We start from the raw sequence: 25,276 nt of genomic DNA, 5'->3' as shown, positions 1-25,276 counted from the left end.
GAAGAAAATCACTGTGTATTTTGTTTGTACTTATCAGACAAATCACCAACTCCCAGTAGGAATGCAGCTTAAAGTCTGGTTTGGTTTTTGTTTTAATTAAGATGTCTACACGTACATTTCGGCATTCAAACCAGTTTAGATTCTGGAATACCTGACAGAACAATTGAAAAACAAACAAAACCACCAAAAGAACAAAACCATCATTTAGTCATCACCTGAAACACTTGTCAGGTTTTAAGTCTTTGAGAGAAGCTAAAGAGATAAAGCTTTACCAATCCTAAAATGTACCTTCATGAACCTCTAAGAATGTCCCTGCTGAGGCTCTAAGCATCAACTCTGACAAAAAAAGAACAACTCATCCTTGTGGATTTTACCACATTAAAGAAAACAGGTTACTGAAACTTACCGGATACCTCTGTGACTTTCACAGGGCACAACAGATCCGCATAATGAATAACCTAAGGTAACAGCCTGCCAAAGTCATCCAATTTCCTAAATAGGGTGCTAAATGCAGAGCTTAATTACCACTACTTTCCATATTCACGAGTTATGTAATCAGTCTGGCTGGGCGGAATTTGAAGCTGGGACTGTCTGAGGATAGGACTGAGAGAAGCGAGAGAGAAATGCTTGATGCAAAGCATCACTCCCCATCCCTTCTTTAACCAGCACACTGACTAAAGATCACACCTTCAAGTAGTTCCAAATCCAAGACCTATTTATTCAATCTGTTGACACAGGCACGGAACATCTTAACTGAGTCTCATCTAAACTGTCCCACCATGAGAAGGGCTCCCTGCCCAAGTCTTCTGTAACCTGTCTAATAATAAATATTCCAGCTGAAGCAATTATTCCCTGATGGCATCCTCTGGCTTTCTCACCTCCACCTTTACTCCAGCCCCTTAGTTTTTCCACCAGTCTCTTCCCAGTTACAGGGGAAAGTCAGTCATTGGCAAACATCCCTAAACTTCGGCAGTGACCCCTCATCTGCAGCTACAACTACTACCACAGTACTAAAAGTGCAGGAGGGAAAAATAGTTGGTTTACATCTTACAATCATTCAGTACGTAGCATGGTCAGTATACAAACAAGGAATGTGCCTGTAACTAAAACTCTTTTCCCGAGAAGATGTTCACACCTGATGATTAGGAACTTATTCAAGGCTACAAGCTGGCATCGCATAAGCTTTCAAAAAAAGACTCACGGTAAGTAGAGAGTAAATAATAAGCAGGATACACTTCACTATGAGATTAGCTCCACATATCCACTTATCAATGTATGCGTCCAAAGAGTAAATTCTGGGCTTATAATTAGACTTTGGAAAATGATGCCATCTATGAAAACTCAGGTGTTCTTGCACAGAAGATAAAATTAGACCATTCTATTTAAATAGAAATGTTCTCTACTCATCGACATACCTACTATTACTTAATTAATCATCTATCAGGCTTGACGTGGATGTAGCAGATCTAGACACAAGTTTTTCCAGATACCATGAATCGAGCTTGACAACAGAATATGAGATCGATGGGGCAGTTGAAAGACATCAGTTTCACCAATACCTCACCATTTTGGTCACATATAAGTAAGATTTTCTGAATGATACAGAAATTACAATAGATTCTGATACAATCTTGGTATCTGAAGTGTTGCCTTCAAGGGATGAATACAGTTCTGGTTTTCTGACACGCTTATCAATAAAATCAGTATCGTCCCGAGTTTAATAGCCCTCAAGTTACAGTTTAGTACTTCTTATTCCATAACTGCCATTGTTCTGTTCTCTAAAAAGGCAGAATCTGATATTCCACTTGATGACAGACCGCCTAGCACGGTAGGTTCTGCTGCAAGACACCAACACAGCATATGAGCGCACAGGCCCACCTGGATCTTACTCGGTATACCACAAACACAACCACAGGAACCCAAAAAGGCTACTCTCAACGTTTTCCTCCTTCAGGCAAGCATCGCTTACTGATTCTTACCCACACGCAAGACAGGAAAGCTTAAAGGAGACAGCGCACAGCATCCTCCTCGCACGGCAGCGGGATGGACGCTGCCGACCCCCCGCCCCGAAGGCCAGGCCGGCGTGGGTCCCTCACCCGAGGTGACACATCCAGCCGCTCGGCTAACGGCACCCGCGGGGGGGGGGGGCACAGCTCCTCCAGCACCTACCCTACCCTTAGGGACGCAAGTTTTCCGCTTCCCGACGCCGCCGCAGGGTCCCGCCGGGGCTGCCCCCCCGCCCCGGAGCGGGGCCGAGCGGGGCCGCCGAGCCTCTCCCCGCCGCGGGCAGGTGCGCCGGGGGCCGCCCGGCACCTGCGCGCCCGGGGGGCTCGGGCCGCCCCGCCGCTCTCGCCCGGGGACCGGCGGCTGCCGAACAAAAGGCGCGGCCGAGGCGCAGAGAGCCCGCACGGCCGGGCCCGAGCCGGGCCCCGCGGGGAGGGGGCGGCACAAAGGAGCCGCGGCCCCCGCCGGTAACAAAAGCCCCCGCGGTTCGCACCGCCCCCCCCCCGCGCCCACCCCCGCACGGAGCGGGCCGGTCCCCGAGCCCGCACCGACCTTGAGCCGCCTCGGGCGCCCCTAAGGTCTTGGTCACCGCCTTCCACACGTTGCAGCCCAGCAGGCAGAGGAGAAGCGCCGCCGACCTGCTCATTTCCACCCGCCACCAGCCACCGCCGGAGGAGGAGGAGAAAGAGCCGCATCGGGGGCCGGCCCGCTGCGCGCCTCCCCCCGCGCCGCCGCCGCCGCCTCCCCTCCCGCTTCCCCCGCCCGGCCGGGGAGGGGCGGCGGGAGCGCTGCTCGGGGCGGCCGCCCGCGCTGCTTCCCCCGTCCCCCGCCTCTTCCCGGCGCCCCCGTCCTCCCGCGCTCCTCCGGCCTCTCCCCGGCGGGCGGCGCCCCCTGCAGCCCGCGCCGCCCGCTGCCGCCGCGCTCACCGGCGGGGCCGGACCCCCCCGGGCAGGGAGGGGCGCCGCGGGGACGCCCTGCGGACACACTGCGGGCGCTGCGCTCCGGAAGAGGGGCGAGCGGAGGAGGAGGGGACCCCATCCATGGAGGGGTTGAGAAGGCAAGGCGGGAGGATGAGGTGCTCAGGGATAGGGCTTGGGAGAGGACAGGATCTGTTGGACTCCATGATCTCACGATTCTGTGATCAGAGAACGCAACCATCTGCTGGGCTTCATAGAATCGTAGAATCATTGACTAATTCGGGTTGGAAGGGACCTTAGAGATCATCCAGTTCCAGCCTCTACCATGGGCAGGGACACCTCCCGCCAGACCAGGCTGCCCAAGGCCCCATCCAACCTGGCCTTGAACACCTCCAGGGATGGGGCAGCCACAGCTTCCCTGGGCAACCTGTGCCAGTGCCTCACCACTCTTATGGTGAAGAAATTCTTCCTAATGTCTAACCTAAATCTGCCCTTCTCCGGTTTATACCTGTTCCCCCTCGTCCCATCACTACAACCCTTTGTGAACAGTCCCTCTCCAGCTTTCCTGTAGACCCTTCATGTACGGGAAGGTCTCTATAAGGTCTCCTTGGAGCCTTCTCCAGGCTGAACAACCACAACTCTCTCAGCCTGTCCTCATACAAGAGGTGCTCCAGCCCGCTGATCATCCTTGTAGCCCTCCTCTGGACCCGCTCTAACAGCTCCAGGCAAAATTGTTTAAAAACCGCTATAGCAAACTGCCTAAGAAAGGCAGACTTTGAGGCTGAAATGCTAGCGTTGAAGGCTGAGGTCAGCCAGGGCTCTTGCAACATCCCCTGGGACATGACAGAGCTGTGGCCTCCCACCCCTGCACCCTGACAGAGGCAGCGCAGTGGGAGCTGGAGCAAGGGCAGCGGCAGCCTCCCTGGGCCCCTCTCCCTGGTACAGCTTGCACCATCCCTAAGAGCATCTCTTGGTGTGCTCTTCTCCAGGCCAGCAGAGACAACATACAAGGCCACAGCTCTCACTCCTCCCTTCCCAATCTCTGCTGAGATTTATACTCCTAGGGGAGGGAGAAGAGGCGCTCCTCGTGTTTCCTCCAGCACAGAGACCACTGCCACAGACAGCTATTACAGCCAGTCTTTACACAGCTGTGCAAAGCAAAGCCTCTGCCCCACCGGCTCATGGATTTCCCACGATCGGCTCCCAAATATTGCCAATGCGGCAGTTTGCCTGTAAGACCAAAGTCTGTATAACTACAAGTTTAAGCCCTTACAAAGGTGTCTTAAAGCTTCAGGTTCTATTTGTAATGTCTATTTTACAATAAAATCTGCAATAAAAATGCGACATGTTATACATGTATTTTTAGAAAACAGTACAATTGTTTACTTCATTGCTCTAGTATTTGACTGGAGTAACTGTACCACAGTCTACAAGTTCTTTTATGAATTTTGTGAAATTCTTGTGCTCCAGAAGAGTTAGAACTGATTTCCTGGTTCCTTTTTAGACACATTCAAATTGACTTTGATATATTTTACTCTGGTTTTGCTGTTAAGTTGTTCAAATACATTTTCTGAGAGGTCATAAATACAGTATAGACTCTGCGACTTTATCTTTTTATCATGAGAACTTGGTGTAAAGTTCTGTCCTATTAAAAAATAGGTACAAAAAGACTATTCAGTTCACAGAGGAGACCAAATACAGATCATCTGATCTTACTCCTGCTTGTCATAAAACAAAGATTTCAATATATTTTACTCATCTCATGTCTAAACAATTATCATGTACTAAGCATGGTCTGAAGAGCCCAGTGGACTTATAACAAAACTGATTAATATTTAGCAGCTGTTAGAGACCATGAGGCAAGTCCTTCCTAAATAAAGAAGGTTGGCCACGTAGTAAATAATCACACATTATACAGCATCATATTTGAGATCCCATTCCCCTTTCTCTGGATGTCTGTGGGTATAAATCAGCATAAATAAGATGATCTCATAGCTAGAAACTCATATAAAACCTATTTCTGTCCATAAGGAAAGCTAAAACAATTTGTTACAAAGAGAAATATGCATTTTCCTGGATATAGTTGTATTATTTTCACAGAAAACAGACACCACAGTCCTTGCAACATCAGTGGGTAACACATAATGATTGGGGGTGGAAAAGAAATTAGGTATTTCAGTGAGGATTACAATATCAAACTGAGTTTTGTCTCGAATTTACATTTCAGAAAGTGGAAATGCATTTATATAAGCAGTTCCCTTAATTGCCTTTACAAAAATAGAAAATTTTTCTTCATTGCTAGTAAACAAATGGTCTGTTTCAAGGCTCTGTTTTGGCTGGGTTTGCTCACTTGAGCTTTTATGCAGTGGATTTACAGTTCAAGTAAAGGCTTTTTCCAAACTCATACTACAAGCCACAGGCATATGAAAGGTTAACTTTTTGTTGCTGCCTTTTTTTTTTTAGTGAAGGAAGAATACTCCTTGGAGCCACTCACCGTAGCACTTTCCTGTGGCTGTGCATTGGGAACTACCACATCTCCTTGGAACTATAGACTTCTTGGTTTTACTCTGTTGGGTTTGCTACCTAACTTGTGTAAGCTACCTTAAAGTTACAAAAGTCGACTGTGTTAGACTGATAGTCTCATAGCTTTAATTTTTTTTTTTTCAGCCTGGGAAATATAGCTCACCTATATGGATTCGTATCCATCAAGAGATGTCATCATATGACACCTAACACTTCACAAAAGCCAATTTGACATGAAGAAAGGATAAAAGCTTTTCTGGAAGTGGTTATTCACAAATATCTTATTTTCAAATTATGTATAAATTATTATCTAGATCTTAATGTTATGATATCCCATCTAACAATAATACAGCAGAGAATGAAAAGAAAACCTGTGTTTTTTCATCACATTCCCATAAATATTTTGACCTACCAAAATGACATGTGGATATCTGATCCTAAGTAGGATATACAGATTTTGAAAACAGAAACTATACATAAAATCCCTCACTCCTTGCATTAGCCCTCTCTATTTCAGCCCAGATGTACTTACAGACTATGCTGAGCACACTGGGCTTGTCTCCTTCCTGAATAAGCTAAATTTATATATGTAATTACATGGTAGCACTGTCATGAATGCACCCATTCATGTCATGGAACTGAGCTATTCCTCCAAATAGCTTCTCTTGAAATGATCTTCTCTCCCTTGCTTCATTGAGCACGGAAGTATCTAACACTGACGTATTGATAATGCCATTGATCCCTGGAAAAACACTCCCTGTGACACATAGGGTAGTTCATGTCTTAGAGCTCGATTCAAATCCTCTTCAAACTCAAGCAAATACCAGTTACACTCCAGTTACATTCTTGTGCCTTTTTTACCAATACCCATTAGCTAGAAAACATTAAAGAAAAAAAAGAGACAATTTACTGTAACCTGAGTAAAACACCACAGGAGAAGTGTCAGTAAATAACATCAATACAATAATATGATCTAAGTCAGTCTCTAGTGAGAGCTCAGCTCCAACTCTGGTTGTACATGAGCCAGCAATATGCTCTTGCAGCAAAGAAGGCCAATGGTGTCCTGGGCTGCATTAGGCTAAATATTGCCAGCAGGTCAAGGGAGTTGACCCTTCCCCTCTACTCAGCATCGGTGTGGCAACACCAGTTCTGGGCTCCCCAGTACAAGAGAGACACAGACATGTGAGGGTGACTGAGCATTGGCACAGGTTGCCCAGGGAGGTTGTGGAGTCTCTATCCATGGAGATAAACAAAATCCATCTGGACATAGTCCTGGGCAACTGGCTCTGGGTGGCCCTGCCTGCACAGGGAGGTTGAATCAGATGACCTCCAGAGGTGGCTTCCAACCTTAAACTTACTGTGACTTCTGTGAGTTTTATTCAGAAAGAATATTTGACGTGCAGTGGGAATAGATGGCTGGATCTACTCCTATCCTAAGGTGGGAAAGGAAATTTTTCCTATCTACACATGGCCTATTTGTCCAGTCCAGTCCATGCTGAGGCTGTACATTGTACATTTTTACATTGTATGAACAGTGTAAATTACATTTTAAATTGAACAAAAGAAGTAATTTCTAAACAGTGGACAATTCAAGGAAGGCATACTTACATGATTATGCTGGACCCGTGGGGTTCCCCAGGGCTCAGTGCTGAGTCCAGCCCTGTTCAATGTCTTTATCAATGACCTGGATGAAGGCATTGAGTGCACCCTTAGCAAGTTTGCGGACGACACTAAGCTGGGTGGAAGTGTTGATCTGCTGGAGGGTCGGGAGGCTCTGCAAAGGGGTTTGAACAGGCTGGACTGCTGGGCTGAGTCCAATGGCATGAGGTCCTGCACTTAGGGCACAACAACCCTATGCAGTGCTACAGACTAGGAGAAGTCTGTCTAGAAAGCTGCCTGGAGGAGAGGGACCTGGGGGTGTTGGTTGACAGCCGACTGAACATGAGCCAGCAGTGTGCCCAGGTGGCCAAGAAGGCCAATGGCATCTTGGCTTGGATCAGAAACGGCGTGACCAGCAGGTCCAGGAAGGTTATTCTCCCTCTGTATTCGGTACTGGTGAGACCGCACCTCAAATTCTGTGTTCAGTTCTGGGCCCCTCACCACAAGAAGGATGTTGAGGCTCTGGAGCGAGTCCAGAGAAGAGCAACAAAGCTGGTGAAGGGGCTGGAGAACAGGTCTTGTGAGGAACGGCTGAGAGAGCTGGGGTTGTTTAGCCTGGAGAAGAGGAGGCTGAAGGGAGATCTCATTGCTCTCTATAACTACCTGAAAGGAGGTTGTAGAGAGGAGGGTGCTGGCCTCTTCTCCCAAGTGACAGGGGACAGGACAAGAGGGAATGGCCTCAAGCTCCGCCAGGGGAAGTTTGGGCTGGACATTAGAAAAAAATTTTTCAGGGAAAGGGTCATTGAGCACTGGCAGAGGCTACCCAGGGAGGTGGTTGATTCACCTTCCCTGGAGGTGTTTAAGGCATGAGTGGACGAGGTGCTAAGGGGCATGGTTTAGTGTTTGATAAGAATGGTTGGACTTGATGATCTGGTGGGTCTCTTCCAACCTGGTTATTCTATGATTCTGTGATTATCTATGAGTGAGGCTTTCTGAACCAATCATTAGTAGACAGACATTCAAGGAGTGCCTTGAGGAATATATGGCTTACTTTGAGGTCAGGCTTATAGTTAAATTTTTCAGTTTTCTATGGTGAGCAGTTTTGCAGGCACTTTTAAATGGTATGCTGAACATGCTTAAGCAAAAATTTGGGCTAATTAGTTCTTTTCTGTTTTCCTTCACAACTTTGAGTACAGTACAGTTTTTCTTGTGGTGTTATTTCCATGTACACAAATGTAAATTATGAAAGCAGTGCTCAGACAGTGAATGACAAATATATAATGGATTAGCCATTATGTATTTTCTTTATAGCAAGTGAATTCGGTAAACCAAGAGGTGCAATTATTTGCAATAAAGACATATTTCTAGCAAGCTGTTACCTAGCATTTCTGTTTGGTAGTACTGGTTTGAGTATTTAAGCATAAGCATTTCTAGAAGAGTTCTTGTTTACTGGTGCACAAGTTACTTTACATATGGAAGATCACACAAAACTATATAAAAAAATGTCAAAGTCAGAGTACAAAGCCCTGAAGTTTATTTTGCAGTGCTCCTGGTTAGCTGAGCCAGCTACCGATTATGTGGTATTTCACATGAAAACTATAAAAGCTTTTTAGTTCTAGATCTTCCAAAGAGCAAAGCAATGTTTTATGGCCAGGGCAACAGTAACTTCATATCCTTACGAGAAACCTAGCAGTGTTTTAGCATGACTGTCATTTTATTTGTAGCCATGCTGAGTGTGGATATCAAAACGTAATACTTATTTTTTGAATAAATATCTTTTATCCTGAAAGTCTCAGATCATTTCAATATTGACATATGCATGCCGTGCTATTAATATGAAAGTCAACTACTGCTTAAAAATGCTCATAAGGTGAAGAAATGTTTTCCTAAGCAAGAACTAAGTACCTGTTTACATAGCAAAGTCAGTATGGAACACTTAGATGTGAAATACATCCCCATACCTGACTGCACACTAAATCCCTTGGTAGGCTGCTGGATGTGGACCAGGTCAAGGCTTCAATAAGTATTAGAGCCAAAAGTAGGTTTAACTGCTCTATTTCTGTACTAAATAAAATAATATTTATCTTGTGGGAGCTACCAGAATAGGACTAAACTGAGATGAAAGTAAAAGATCTGTAAGCATTGCCTAAGGGTGGCAGAAGAGTGGCTGGTAGGGAGTGTTAAAATCAGGAGTTTAAGAGGCTGGGCTCCAGCAGCTGAGATAGGACCATGAGACAGTGGTGAACCTGAAGCAGGGATGAAAGGATGACCAAGGAGTCTGTGGGCTTTGGGACAGGGGAAGCAAGGATGAATGAAGGGTTGTGCGGGGTCTGTGGATCTCTTGGGAGCTGTGGGAGATATCAGCATCTGTGAGCTTGTGGCTCTCTCTCCAGCATTATCTGCTCAAAAGATGAGGAGATCCCTGCTGTCTTCTTTCCCACATACCTTCTCCCTCTTACCAGAAAGAGCAGCCTCTGCTTCTGCAGGGGGAAACAACACGTGAAGGTGAACAACAGGCTTTGGGCTGAGAGCAATGGAAGGGGAGAGCAGCACCAAGAAATAAGCAAGAGAGAAGTGGCTGCTGCTACCCATAGATCACAGACCTCTCTTAAAGGTGGCCACTGTCCCTCCAACCCTGGCCCTTCCCATAGCAGGAACAGCAGCAAATCTGTCCTTGTGAGTAGCTACAGAAACTGAAGTCCACTGTTGGGAGCAGTGAGCTCTGCTTAACCCCTTTGGCAGGTGAGCTGTGAGGAAACATCTGTCCCTTACAGGGGTGAATGGTAGCTCCTGTAGATTGTTGCCCTAGGCAGCTGCCTGTCTAGCTTTCTTTGTTGACACTGCTTGCGCAAAGCCTCCTTAAAATACCTGGCATAGTGTTTGTACTTCCTTGAAGACTGAAACAACGAATAAATGATACTTAATCTATCCTGGAAGAAGAAAAGGCCTAGACTGACCTCAAGGAATCTGGAGCACGACTTTTTTTTTTTATTTTTTTAAAAAAGCTCCATATCCTGCTGTTCAGCATTTCCCAGAGGGGAAAACACAAGTTCAAAAATACTGCACAATATCCTGTTACTTTTTTTAAGAAACATAATACTGCTGGAAAAATATTTGGTGGAAGCACATGATGAAAAAGGCTTCCAGGCATTACCTGCCAGTCAATGCAGAAATGCCAGTCTGGGTGCCTACATGTTTCTCCCTGATAATGCACTTCTTGTCAAGCTGAGCATGGATACTTTATTTTGCTGCCAGTGAGTTAGGGCAGAATATATTCAGGTGTGCAGCAGCTGGAAGTGTCTCTCTGCAAAACATGGAGAGATGCTAAAAATCAACACTTGGGGATATGATCAAATCATTATTTTATGAACTAAGAAGTTTCACAAGAGCAGAGGACAAGCCAGTGAGGGCATAATACCTTGTGGACAGCTTAGTAACAACAAACAAATGGATACCCACTAGCAAGGTCTCAGTATCTGACAGATACATCATGGATGCTCTAAAACAGAACTGTAGTTATGATTCATTTCAGCCTTTGATGATTCCTGCTTATACAAACATACAAAACTTTAGCGTGGCTTAATGCTGAAAAGCTAAATGTATTCTGGTCTTACGATTCATTGCTTATATTCCCAAAACCACAGCACCTTTTATAATGCATCAAGTACACACGCACACCAGAGTTGTTTTCCTTACTCTTTACTGCATTAACTTCAAATTTTCAGTATCACTAATCCTAAATCTCCGATTTATAACCAGATATCTCCCCTCCTTCCACCTCCAAATGGAATTATTTAGCACATTTTGTGTCTAACAAGGGGTTTTTAACCTCTAAGGTATTTAGGTTTTCTAGCTTTTTCTTGCATTTCTGAAAGCTGAATTAAAACCTAATAACAAATATCTGAGAGTCCCCGTTGAGACCCTGACTCTAAGAGCTAAGAATTTAGTAAGAAAAACAATATAACAAAATTCTCAATAAAATAAGAAAACGTAACAACATCTATACTAGGGGTTGTTATAAGGTTAAGACAGACCATAATTAAGAGGAAGTTGTTTTTCAGAAATTAATCTTTTCCCTATTCTGTTCTTCATAGCTCTTCGAGTGCACCCTGAGCAAGTTTGCGGACGACACTAAGCTGGGTGGAAGTGTTGATCTGCTGGAGGGTCGGGAGGCTCTGCAAAGGGATCTGAACAGGCTGGACCGCTGGGCAGAGTCCAATGGCATGAGGTTTAACAAGGCCAAATGCCGGGTCCTGCACTTGGGGCACAACAACCCTATGCAGTGCTACAGACTAGGAGAAGTCTGTCTAGAAAGCTGCCTGGAGGAGAGGGACCTGGGGGTGTTGGTTGACAGCCGACTGAATATGAGCCAGCAGTGTGCCCAGGTGGCCAAGAAGGCCAATGGCATCTTGGCTTGTGTCAGAAATGGCGTGACCAGCAGGTCCAGGGAGGTTATCCTCCCTCTGTACTCGGCACTGGTGAGACCGCTCCTCGAATACTGTGTTCAGTTCTGGGCCCCTCACCACAAGAAGGATGTTGAGGCTCTGGAGAGAGTCCAGAGAAGAGCAACAAAGCTGGTGAAAGGGCTGGAGAACAGGCCTTATGAGGAGCGGCTGAGAGAGCTGGGGTTGTTTAGCCTGGAGAAGAGGAGGCTGAGGGGTGACCTCATTGCTCTCTACAACTACCTGAAAGGACGTTGTAGAGAGGAGGGTGCTGGCCTCTTCTCCCAAGTGACAGGGGACAGGACAAGAGGGAATGGCCTCAAGCTCCGACAGGGGAGGTTTAGGCTAGACGTTAGGAAAAAATTCTTTACAGAAAGGGTCATTGGGCACTGGAACAGGCTGCCCAGGGAGGTGGTTGAGTCACCTTCCCTGGAGGTGTTTAAGGCACGGGTGGACGAGGTGCTGAGGGATATGGTTTAGTGTTTGGTAGGAACGGTTGGACTCGGTGATCCGGTGGGTCTCTTCCAACCTGGTTATTCTGTGATTCTGTGATTCTGTGATTTAGCTGAGGGGATGACTCTATAATTCTAATATGAGCTAGGAGAACTTAAAACTTTCTCTGGTGAAGGTTTGATTTAAACTCTGCTGGAGACTACTTATGTGATTGTCTGAACTGCCACAAAGCTCTTATGATACAAGAAAAAATATGTTAGATTTAAACAAACCAAACTATCTTTATGCTGCAGCAAAGAACGGCAAAAGCATATCAGCAAAGCAGAAGCTTTCTAAAGTGTCATTTTTATATAATGCCTTACTAAACCCACTGTCGTCCCCAAAGCTCTTAATGACCAAGTTTAAGAGCTTCCACTCTCGATTTAATCATCTTGATAAAATACATTCAAAGCAGTTTAGATCTGAGTTCCTCACCACTAAGTCACATCGTTGCTCTTAGTTGCCTCCCTTTGCCACCGCAGCAATACAGCTCTTCTGAATGTTGATGGAGATATGAACACCTGCCCAGGCACAGCTCTGTTCAGGAGTCTGTGAGTGCTTGTGCTTCTCTGTGCCTCCTCATGACAATTTCTTCTGCTCTCTCCCTTTGAGTCAGCCAAAATGAAATGCAAGAGAATCTTGCTTAATGGCCTTGAGCTGTCATTAAGATGTTCTGTACAGATTTTAGTCTTTTGGAAAAAAAAAGAAAAAAAGGAGCCACTTTATAAATCAATACAGAACTGGCAAACATTGTTCTCAGAAGCCATAATCTTAGTAAGAGTTTTAAAACTGAATTTCACTTGAGTTCTCCAGTCAATTGTTTTTCTGTGGCTCCCCTTCCTCCCATCTGCCTGTTAACCTCTGCTGTCAGACTTCCTCTCACTCAGGACACTTCACTTATTCTCATGGTTTTAGCTACTGCCTACACTACCAAAATCTCATTTATGTCTCTTCTCCAATTTTTTCTTACTTCAGCCTTCTAGTTTCAAGCATACGAGTTTTACAGTTGGAAATTGTAACCTTCTCCTTGAAAACCTTGTCCTTTCCTTCACCATTTAAAATATGCTTTATGTTTCTTCTCACTCATACTTCTAAACAGCACTTCCATTTTTTTTTCATTTCTCTTTCTTCCAATTGGCTTTACCTCATACATTTATCCCAGTTTATATTTCTAAACTGCACAATCTTGTTCATGCAGTTTTACCTAAACTCTACTACAAGTCCCTTCCCATCCCCATCCCACCCCCTATTTCAACCTTTTTCCTTATTTAACGTGAATCGAGGAATGGTTGGATTTGACTGATCTGAATTCACCCCTTAGCTTTGTTTGGTGTCAATACACCTGCTGACTCAAACAGTCAATGCTGCATCAGTTTGATTCATTGTTTCTTCATAAGAACTGAAGACTTACTATTTTTAAAGTTAAAGCTCATGGGTTTGGGTTTTTTTTTCAAATGCAGTTAAGCAGCAGCTTGAAAATAATTCACAGTTATTTGTCACTTACATAGACAGAGAATTATAGTCTAAGCCCGGAACCTCTGAAAAGTACAACTTCTCAGGTTCTGTCTAAGCTTGACTTTTAAAATATTTCATGGACTAATTCCACCATATTATTCCACCAGTCCTTACTGGAAATGTTTGGGGGTTTTTTGAATATTTTCATTTTATCTACCTAGTTAAAAACCAAATACTGAGGCAATTATTGCTATGATTTTTTTCTCAAATGACTGCTTTGCTGCATCTAATTGCCACACACATCCCATCACAGCTTAGTAATCTCCTAGACAGCTACAGCTGTGCCAGCAAATGCAACTAGTTTCTTGGCTCCCAAGGGCCCAGCTTTGAATTAGCTAGTGCTAAACAGTGTCCCTCCCACCACAATTAACATGATGCACATTGCAATGTTATTTTTTTTTTACTTCTGTTCCTAAACTGAAGCTCATTATTAATGTCTTTAAGCTCATAGAGTTTGCTACCAAGTTGGTTCACATGACACATGAGTATTAAATCCTACAATATTACTATGTGGAAACTGCTTGCTTTTTCCCATGTATTTATGCTTATAAATGGTTCTGATGGTTTACTTGCTACTGTTCTGAGTCACAATTTCCAGAGACTGTTGCCTCAGGAAGCATCTTGATGTACTTGTGCTTATTCCTTGTCCTGCCATGTCCCATTATTTTGGAAATAACCAAAAGCCAAACACATCACCATTAAGATTTTGCCATTCCCTGCAACCTTTACACATGGAAATAAAGATAGCCACAGTCCTGCTGTTTTCAGGTTGCCCATGAAGAACCTGAGTACACTCCTTCTTTATGTGTAGCACAGAGGGAGAGAGCAATGGAAATGAGAGTACATGAAGCAAAGTGCAAAGGTGTATCTGGAAGGGAAGGAAGGCAATGTCAGAAACATTTTCAAGGAAGATGACCATAGGACTAATGAACAATGCGTTTTTGTCAACTAGGGGAGAGAATTTCAGTCCCTGTATTTTTGAAAGGAGATAGCAGCTCTTTCAATATGCATTTAAAATCCAAATGATAGAATTAAAAATTAAAGGAGTTCACCTGAAGACTAAGAAATTAAAAGGAAATTCATTATTATATTTAAATACTCTTTTTTTTTTTGTGGTCTGCTGCTTTTCTTTTCTGAGTGCACTGAGACTGAACATCTTATGTAATTTAGATTCAGCCAAGAAGTTAATTAACATACTGACAAATATTTATACACTCGTCCCAGGACTTTTCCAGGTCAGGTTTTGCATATATTCCCTTGTATTTCCCTGTATCCTTATTAGAAATGCACAGAACTCTGTCTGAACTCTTCTTGCCTTTTCATTTTATCCTTGTATTTGTCCAGAGCATGTAGGTATGGCTGAATAGTCTGTTCGTTTCAACTGCGACACTTTTCACTGCAAGTTTATGTTTTAATTGATATACAGTAGAGATCATATTGACTAAAGAACAAATACAGAATCTTTCTCTGACTGCTAATTAAACTTGATGTCTGTGTTGTTGATTACAAATGTACCAGAATGGAATATTTGCTGAAATTTGTGTTAAACAACATTAAAAAGACAGGAGAGCAGTTGTCTCAGTTGTTGTCTGAGAATCAGCTCTTCCCATTCTTTTGGAAGACTGTCTGTATGAAACAGATGCTGCCTCAGATTTCCAAGGGAGGGGAGCATGAATGAAAGAAGGAGCATCTGCAGGTGGTTTTTCCTGAATTACTTATCACCTGGAAAAGACAGAACTTAAGTAGTGTGCAAGATAAACACAGTGAAATGTGAAATACTGAAATGATGGGCAGCACAGTATTATTTGCCTCATGAGGGAATAAGACCAGGCATTGTAATTCATCATAAATGTAACTGGTTGGGAGGGACTCATTTCATGACTACTTAGGAAAACACAGAGGCTTCTCAAGAGGCACAAGACCCAGGAGACAAGAGGCTGAAGCATTGTGAAATTGCTGTTGTGTCTGGCACTCTGAACCCTTTGAAGACTAATGTGGGCAGGACTGGCTCTGAGAAAGGCAAAGTGGATAGTCGCCTATCAGAGCCGACTCATGGGAGCCACAAAATGCTGCTGTCACTGAAGCAGGGATCAGATGCTTCTAAGAAAGGCAGCAAACTTCTGGCTTTCCCAGGCCCTCCCCCCTTAGCTCTGCTTACAGCCTCTGCCTGATATGTTGGCGTTTCCCACCATGCTAACACACCATATGTCTGCTCTGGTTATGGATTACCCAGTTTAATCTTACCCCAAACCCCATGCTGCTTCCTGAGGAATGTTCACAGCCCCTCACTGATCACTCCTACACCCTATTCTGCTCCAGAAACAGTCCTCCAGCTGAATGTATGCCTTCTGTAAAAGAAAAAATAAGAAGTGTTATTATCAGCCACTGTGTCCAACACAGAGAAAACTACTGAAGGCAAGGCAGTTTGTGGCCATATGTTGGGAAGACAGGAAAAAGGCTAATAAGAAATCTAAAAAAATCTCTTTTTTTTCCCAGGAGGGAAGAAACTTATGGGACTGCCAAGCATGGGATTGTGGAATAATGTCCAAAGATAAGAGTAATAACGTCTGTAGTGCAGGGCTCAAGGACACGAGGACAAGGACAGTAAGCTTCTCTTACATCCCTTGTACACAGCAAAAGAACAAAACGGGAGATGGGAACTGGGAAAATACATTGAGCTCACTCATTGACAGAGATAATACAGCCATTGCAAGCGGTCCAGAACCAGTTCACCACAGAAAAATGAGGTGGAAGATATTTCTGCTTTCAACTGAAAACATTATGCCAACAGAAAGACATTCCTTGCAATATGTTTCCCAGAGCGCAATGAATGTAACTTTCCTGGTGACATCCAGAAAATGAGATGTGACCTCATTACATGTATCTTATGATGCTTTGATTTTATCTAGCTTGATAAAATGAAGATAAAAACGAGTGGATTTGGCCCAAGAAAAGTAGACAGGCCCAAAACTGGATCACATGCTTGCAGAGAGTGAGATGTGCTCTGGAAGCCCTGTATTTGGCCTGGTTGCAGTGACATTATTTCAGCATGAGAGTGACTGATTAGTCTGAAAAACTATCCTATTCAAATGTGCACTGAATTTGTTTGCCTGTGTTTTAGACTGGCTTAGTACATGCCAGCCTGCTTTTGAGATGTGCTGGCTTTGGGGTGAAGGACTTCAGTATCTTTGACTGTCAGTCACAGCATTCTCAGGAATGTTTTAAAAGAAAAGAATTAGTTTTGTGAAAAAGAATTTCATTGCTTGTTCACTTTAAAATCTATGGATTTAGTATAGTTCTTTAAAAATTACTGTACTGTGTAAAGGCACACAGAAATTCCGCATTCAGAAAAAAACATCTTGATGAAAAAAAAGTACATTGGTAAGATTGTACAGTTCATGTTCCTACTTTCCAGTCACTTAGGTGTGCTTCAGAATAGAGCCATGACATTAGAAGCAAAGCGTGGCAGCAACTGGAGTGCAGGTTAATAAGCCCTGCTGGGATAATTAGCATGACCTTGCCGCTATTCCCGTTGTGAGACATTAAACCAAGGGAGAACACTAGAAGGAAAACAGAAGTGGAAAGGACCAGACAGGCAAAGGTGAAGTGTAGAGATGAGGAAAGTGGAGAAGGTTGCTGCAGGGAGTTCTGGCTACAAAAATGTTGGGAACAGTGGATTCATATTATGTAACGTGATCTAATAGTCCCAGCTGGCCTTAACCTTAACAGAAAGCCTTTTTTAAAGAGCAATAAAAAAAAAAATCTTTCTTTCATAAGCTGTGAGTGTAGTCTAGGAAGAGAGATAATTTGTCTGATCTTAATTATGTGGTCTTTGTTTCACCTTGTATTCCTTACTGAATGTAGAGAACAATATGAGAGCCCTCCTGTGGCCAGCTGAACACCTGTAAATTCCCTTGGTTGCAGTTAAAGACAAGACAGCCCACTAGCCAATGTGTCTTCTTTCTTGTTCGATGGGAATAAATTGTTATTATTACTCTATTTTTTGTGTCTACACGTGACAGAGGTGTGCATGGCACTCTCAAGAGTAAATCAAAGGTGACTGGCCTCAAACACCTGTAATCTAAGTTAGTGCACAGACACAGCAGTGAAACTCAGACGTAATACTTGTAGAGAACATAATGCCTTATTATCTATTGCTGTAAGCCAGCACAACTCTGTCAACACAGACAAAAGATGAGTGGACTGAAAAGGCAGCCATATGGAGCACTTTAACAGAAGGCAGTGAACCTGAAAGGATGGCTCTGAGCACCAGTCTGTTTTCGTATGCAACACAGACATTAGCACCAACATGGAATAGATGTGAAACTGTTCTGACTGAGTGTTTTTTATAGTTCCCTTTGCAGAAGTGTAGGTACTGCACAAACTACCCAGCAGGATTCTTGTTATTAGTCTCCCACTTCTACACAACTTTGACTTGACTAGGCTAATCCTCATTCACATCAACTTGGTTTACAGCAGTATCAGATCATAGGGATCAATAATGTAAGAAAAGCTGAGACCACACTTTCAATATCAGTAACTTTTCAGGTAAAGATTTTCCATTTGCTACAGAAGCAAGCAAAGATTCCATGCAGCCTCTTAAATAGGGGAATAGTTGGTCTAAGTGCATAGAGACAGTGAAAGGCTAGAAAAAGAACAACTGATTTTATAAACAACGTAAACCAAAACAAACTTTTCATAACTATGAAAATACTTTTTAGTTTATATAGTCAAATTCAAGAAGACATCCTGAGGAGCAACAGATTGGTTCCTCTGCACAGAAGTGCCCTGAGCTTAGCACAAAGAACCAAGTGTGTGTCCTATGCAATGTAATGCTTTAAATTACTGAGCTCTTTAAAAGGATGTGGAAAGCTGATATGTTGGAACATTCATCAAAGATGATTTACACAATATTTCAGGTAATTTTCATTACTGTGTGTAGAAGTGCAGGAAAAGAAAGGTTTTAGTCCTTTCAGTGTGATGTTAATCGGTGTGCCCTACCCTGCTGTCACCAATTTTTCATTATTTGTATGTCAAAGCAAAATGCAGTTTGAATAACCTGTATCTGTAGTTTTTCCAGTAGTAGATCAACATTATGAAAAAGACCTCAATAGTTTCTTCCTGGTTTTTTTTTTTTCATTTTAGTGATTCTTCTCGACTCTTGCATTTAGCTGTCCTTGCTTTCCTTTTCAGGCATATACAACTTGTGGCAAACACTGGCTCAGCAGAAGTTTGATGTGTGAATTAAAATCTCTGCAAATACAGACTAGTCCGAGCAGGGCCTCTGCTGGTAGTACAGCCAGTTGATCAGTAGATGGTGGTGGTGCACTGTCACCTGATGCGGTGTGCCAAGGACAGTAGGTAGCTGTTAAACCATTTTTATTTTAGAGTAGACCAGTAACAGTCTGGGTTTTTAATATATCTGAACATTAAGAAATGAGAAATACTAAATATCTGCCTCTTTTGAATGATGGAAAAGTGGTATTTTCTTTTATTTTTGTTTTCCTCCTAGAGTTTTAGGAAACTTCTAACTTTCCCAGCATCTTATATTTTTATTCTGTGGGAAAAGTGTCCTTCAGCTTTTGCTGTTTTCATATACTAATCAAAATGAAAGAATCAATGAGAAATATTATACAGAACGTGGAGACACCAAATGCCATTGTCAAACTGCAGAAATCCTGGCAACGTGGTTATTTGCCACTTAATCTCTCACATTGTCTTTGTCACAGTGGCATCTATCTGGAGATGAAGGGAGTGAAGGATGCGGTTTCAGTTTTCTCCTCCCAGGCAAGTAGGGTGGAGAGGTGGAGCACTGGGGACATCCTGCACCTGTTCTACAGTCACTGGTTCATGTAAAGGATTCTGGTGTGCCTTTATGTCAGAGGCTTCATTTGTTTTCTCTGCTGTGGGAATTTTTGAGCCTCCTCCTAGGGGTATATATGGCATTATGCAACTGGAGCCAGGGTATTTGTCGTGATGATGGACTGTATTGATTTTAGGGCCTCTACTGAGAGTGGAAGAAGTGAGGTCTTGGTCCAGGACCACAAATGAGTGGATTAGAGCTGTTTTTCTGAGCAGTACAGACTCTAAAGTTTTATAGCAGGACCTCTGATGGGATTGACATGGTGAAAGCAATATCTAAACCAGCACAGACTAGGGACCGCATAGCAGGGGCAGATCAGATTTCCAGTTAAACGTTTGCCGTCTACTGGCCAGGCTGTAGATTTTCCTGTTGCTGTAATGCTAATCTGTAACTTGTTACAAGAATATACATATGACAGATGACTAGGATGTAGAAAACATAGTTTAACAGTAGAGTATATTTGAATATTTCTAGGCTTTTGTTTACAATCTTAAGTGTAATGACTCCAGAACTGGGCAGTGAGAGGATCATATAAATATCTTTAATTTGAGGTTCACACATGCAATCAAAAGCAATATTTTTTTCAGTTCCTACATGATGCTGGCTAAGAAGAGGGTCTGAGAAAGAGGCTGTCTAAACAACAGATTATGTGCGTGGACAATCAAAGGTAAAAGAGCAATTCCATTTTGGGCTGTGCATAAATACTCTTGTGGAGGGAAAGATAGATGTAAGTCAAAGTTGAATGAGTAATGGAGAAGAGGGTGAGGAAGTTGATCTGAACTCTTCCTTTTCCTCAAGTATCTGGTGTCAGAAGAAGAATCTGGAGTCACAGAAAAGCATTGAAGGAGAAAGTCCAGCAGACTGGGCTGAAATGTCTTCCTACCATATTTGTTCCTCTTCAGTTTTAGGTTTGGTCCTATCTTTGCCTAGAAACAGAACTGCATCATTAAAGTGGATGAGTCTTTGCCTTATTTCAAAAGCACTAGTAAAAGCTGGGCAGTGAGACAGAGAAAAATGTTCCCCAAAGCTAGCAGGCCAGAAACAAGAAGTGACCTTTTCAAATTTTCCCATCATGAGTCAGATTATTGTTTTTTCCGCCTTTCCTCTCTCCCTACTTCACTGTAATTTTTCTGCCACCTAAAAATATGTAAGAAATGCTTGTTTAGAGATGTAATATAAAGAGCAATTCCCATGCTTCCCCTTCTGGACTTGAAAGCTGGTAAGAATTTATTGCTCAGTAAGTTAAACTTGATGATGTGACATTTCTGAGGGCAATGGCTATGTAAATGCATCCTTATACTGTCTCTGCGGCGCCACTACAAACAAAAAACTCAATTCCCACAAGGTAATGATATCACCTTTATATGGCTGAATGCAGAAAATGGAAAACCATAAAATGAACATTTTCTCCTTTTATTAGGTCTTGGGAAAAAAAATGTATTGTTTCAAAAAGAGAAAGAGCGGTGAAAGAGTGAGAAATTTAAATAATTTTTCATGATACTTTCAAATATTAAAAAAAGAATACAGTAAAATACAAAGGAATTCAGAAACTCATCTCTGATTGCCCATATGTAATTAATTTTGCATTATGAAGATATCAGTGCAGAAACATTATCCATGTCAGAAAAATAATCATGTCTTAAGATAAAATTAGTATCTTAAAGAAAAATCATACCACAACTTGTACTGTAAAGCTTAGACATTAATTAAGTTATTTAATATAGCTGTTCCATCATGCAGTACGATTAAAATGATAAGTTAAATCACAGCCACGTCAGTTCTTCCTTGATTAATGCGCATTATTCTTACAGGCTAGTGGTTTTCAATCGTAGAGTCATGAACTCATGGTAAATTGGTCTAGAACCTCTGGATGGAGTCACAAGGAGACTGGAGAAAATTTACCTGTCTAAAATTAAATATCTCCAGTAACTGCACGCAGCAAGTAGTCCTCTAAGGAATATAAAAAATGTGAAGTCTTCACAAGGATAATAAATATATATTTGGGTTGTATGTACATAAATATTTTATGTAGTCTGAACATTATTTGTCACACCTATCTATTTAACATGATATCTGTTTTTCTTAGGCAGGTACATGACAGAAGATCCAGGGACAAGACACTACCTAAAGAAAAATATCTTTGTTAACATTGCAATAAAAAATACCAAACTCCTTTTGTTCTTTACCATGTTGTAAGGCACAGTACTGCACTCCCTGTTCCTGTAGGTGATGTTTATCTGTAAAGAAAGACAGCCAACAAAAGCCAAAATTAGGTTTTTACCTTTGACTTGAATTCAGTAATTTATTTTGTGTGGGCTGTTCCCTAGCTGATAATGCTTCAAAGAATGCAACATTGAGTATGAAAGGTAAGTTTCATACTTTCCAAGATGCACAGGTGGAACTTCCTTGTTGCCTGAAGAGGTAATGAATTTTACAAGGCAATACTTCAAAATGGCCACTCATCTGATTATCTCTTTCGGCTGCTGATAGACTCCTAAACACTATGGGGAAGACTTCCAGTACTGGGAAGGACTCTGCAAGGTGAGGATGCTCTTACCATTCTTCTACCTATGGCTACACTCTATTTCTGCAGGCCATTCACAGCCATCCCCAGTGAAGGGGCTGGAGAACAAGACTTATGAGGAGCAGCTGAGGCAACTGGGGTTCTTTAGCCTTGAGAAGAGGAGGCTGAGGGGAGACCTTATTGCTCTCTACAACTACCTGAAAGGAGGTTGTGGAGAGGAAGGTGCTGGCCTCTTCTCCCAAGTGACAGGGGACAGGACAAGAGGAAATGGCCTCAAGCTCCGCCAGGGGAGGTTCAGGCTGGAAATCAGAGAGAAACTTTTCACAGAAAGGAACATTGGAACAGGCTGCCCAGGGAGGTAGTTGAGTCAACATCCCCGGAGCTATTTAAAAGCTGGGTGGATAAGGTGCTCGGAGACATGGTTTAGTGGTTGATAGGAATAGTTGGACGCAATGATCCTGAAGGTCTTTTCCAGCCTAGTGATTCTATGATTCTGTGACCAGAATATGAACACAGCTAACATACGTCTCCATCAGTGACGTATAAGCCTCTTATTATTTGTCGTATTCAATATGAACACAGCTATCAGATTACTTCCTTCTTTGCAGCAGCAGCAGCTTTTTTCGTGTTGGAAGCTTCTTACTGTCTACCCCCTCAGTCTCTTCTTTTTCACTGTCAGTCTTTCCAGATAGGTAATCATCCCTACTGCCCTCTTTTGGACCCATTCCAGATAACCCACAGTTTTCTCAAAGTAACTGGAGTTGCCAGACATCCCTTATAATGTGGAATTTCCCATATTTAAGCCTCAAATCTCACGTGCCTTATTAAAAACACGTGATGTATTGCCTGCTCTTGTATTTCCTCTTTATTTTAATAGGGGACATGGGTTTTGAGGTTGGAACATAGGAATACCTGCAGCTGTTTTCCTGTCCCATTCAGACAGCCTTCAGAGCAGCCTTTGGCAGCATAGAACCATGACTTGGATGTGGCTGTGACACTTGTAAAAGCCAGAGCATCCCTAAAGGAGCTGGAGGGGTCTGAAGGGCAATGCATATCCTGAAGCACCAGGAAGGCATGTCAGTGTTTTGAAATTCAGAACTCAACAGCTCCCATATGCTGCCCCACATCAGACTTAATTCTCCTGCTAAGGACTCACCAGCATAGTAAGAAGTATTCCTAAGTTTTGTAGGCAATGGTTTTGTTTATATAGCTCAGGAGATGACATTTTAGTCCATGACTTATGTTCAGCTTGGGATTCTTTATGCTCTCTCCTCTGCAGAGTGCTGTCTGCCCAGTCATGCTCCTTCCTGCATTTGTTTGGTTGCTTGTACCTGATTACCTAAGTACCTTGTCTTTACTGAACTTCTTCTTTTTCTTATCAGAACAGTTTCTTAATTTGTCAAAATCATTCTTACTTTTATTCCCGCCATCCGTGACTCTGGCTTTTTCTCCCAGCCTTGTGTCATCTGTGAATTTAATAAGCCTACTCTCTTTTCAAGTATAAAAATTATTAAAAAAAACCCCAACAAACCAACAATAGCCAGAATCAGACCTCGTACAGGCCTTTGAACTGCATCTGGTGTGTCTTCAGTTTCAACAGACAGTCATCTACTCTGTTATTTGGACTCTCCTTCACAGACAACATTTCCATGGATATGATGCAACATAGAGGCATGAGTTTGCTTCTTCCACTTCCAGATGTACAGAATTCCTGTGTTCCTTGCAAAAACCAGTATCAGCTTTTGTCTTTGGAAGTAAAGACTGGAAGGAAAGACTGGAGAGGTATCCTGAATGTCCTCAGCCCTTTCCACTGCAGCAGAAGTGCAGTTTCATAGACAAGAGCGCAGATGTAGCTGGAGCAGACGATCAACCAACACAAAGGCAGAACTGTCACCTCTCGGAGATGAAAATGCCCTAGCACTGAGACTGTCCTCTGCAAAATATCTATGACAACAAGTAGAAATAGTTTGTCTAGGGGGCTCCAGGCACCTTGATAATACAAGACAGAAATTACAATTGCCTTTTGCAGCCTGAAAGATCTGTGATATTCAACTGCAGCAGTGTCCATCACTTCTGAAAATTTAACCATTTTTTGCTTTTAGTGGCAGACACAACTGCATGAGAAGTATTTCCTTCAACAACATCAAAAGAACTGGGATCTCTCACACTATGAAGCTTTAGAGGAATCTTTTCATAATTTTCTATGAATATGTATAAATCTTTCCAATCTGGCGCCTATCAAAGGAGTCGGACTTGGCAATTGGGAAGGATTTTAGCCTAAATCACTTGACTTTTTCCCCTCAGTACTCAGACTGATGACATTTCAATGCAAAGGGGGTTTTGCTGCAGCTGGTGTAGCTGTTCTTTCTACTGTTGTCAAGGAGACCTTTCAGGCACTGGTAAATTCTGCCATTCCACAAGGTGAAAAAAGTAGTGGTCCTTATCCAGTTTGGACGTCTTGGCAGGAGCAGGAATAGGTAATTCAATCCCAATGCAAAGGTTCCAGTGACCAAACTGTGTGTAAGCAAGCGGGGAAAAAGCAACCCAAAATAAGTTTTAAAGTTTATTTCACTTATTTAATGCTGTTTCCAATTTAATTTCTAACTTTTATACCAATCCCCATTATCTGACAGAGCATTAAAAAAAAAATCCTGTTGAAAATGGAGAGGGTGGTTTATCCCATTCACCAGCCAACAGTAAGAACAGAGGTGTCTGGAAAGATATGAATTGTACAGGCTGTGCTGGTAGAACATGGGCTTGCAGGATTTATATGCACTCAGGGACCACTTACAGGACTGTTTGGTGCTTGTGTGGCCAGACATGTGAACGTCATGAGGTAGTTTTTCTTTGCAATTATGCAAGGAGGTAATAATTCCCACATTTTTCTTGCTGTGTCAGAGGGAAGGTAGATTGAAGAACAGGAAGGCTGAGGATTGGGACTTCTAGTTTCTCTAAGGTGATGTTAAAAGATTCTTTAACTCCAGACGCTTTGTATTACTAAGCTCCTTAAAGATTTATGACCTTTATGATGATCATTTTCCCCTGCGAAATTTCCCTTCTGCTCAAATACTTAGAGGAAGAAAAAGTTTTCATTTTTCCCCTCTCAAGTCAGCAAAGCTTATCCCATGAGGATTTCTGAATGAAAGGGGGAAGATTAGTGTTTCAGGAACATACCTTGACTCACACTAGAAGCATTTACTGGACTTCCTGCTGTGCCTCCTGTCCAGCTGTCTGGGCAGCCACTGCCCTACCTACCTCTATGCACGGCTCTTCAGCTTCATTTTGTGGGAAGGGATTGGGATAAAAAAATCCGCAAACAAGCTTTGAGATTCTTCACAGCACAAAATCCCACTTGGGATACAATTGTTTTTGACTAAAGGAGGGAGCTTCACTTAAC

The 25,276-nt window shown here is 42.8% G+C and overlaps 1 protein-coding gene across 1 annotated transcript in view; it reads right to left on the bottom strand.

Annotated features, from left to right (window-relative positions):
- Positions 1 to 2,767, bottom strand: part of FAM171A1 (family with sequence similarity 171 member A1) — a 90,777-nt gene extending 88,010 nt beyond the window's left edge. Inside the window, exon 1 of the mRNA XM_069859568.1 lies at positions 2,557 to 2,767. Within this exon, the coding sequence (XP_069715669.1) occupies positions 2,557 to 2,650 (94 nt within the window). The 5' untranslated portion in view covers positions 2,651 to 2,767. The remainder of the gene's footprint in view (positions 1 to 2,556) is intronic.
- Between the last annotated feature and the right edge of the window lie 22,509 nt (positions 2,768 to 25,276).

This window comes from Phaenicophaeus curvirostris, chromosome 6 (assembly GCF_032191515.1).
Source record: "Phaenicophaeus curvirostris isolate KB17595 chromosome 6, BPBGC_Pcur_1.0, whole genome shotgun sequence".
NCBI lineage: Eukaryota > Metazoa > Chordata > Aves > Cuculiformes > Cuculidae > Phaenicophaeus > Phaenicophaeus curvirostris.
Note: the sequence above shows the minus strand (reverse complement) of the source record. Positions and strands in the feature narration are given on the sequence as shown.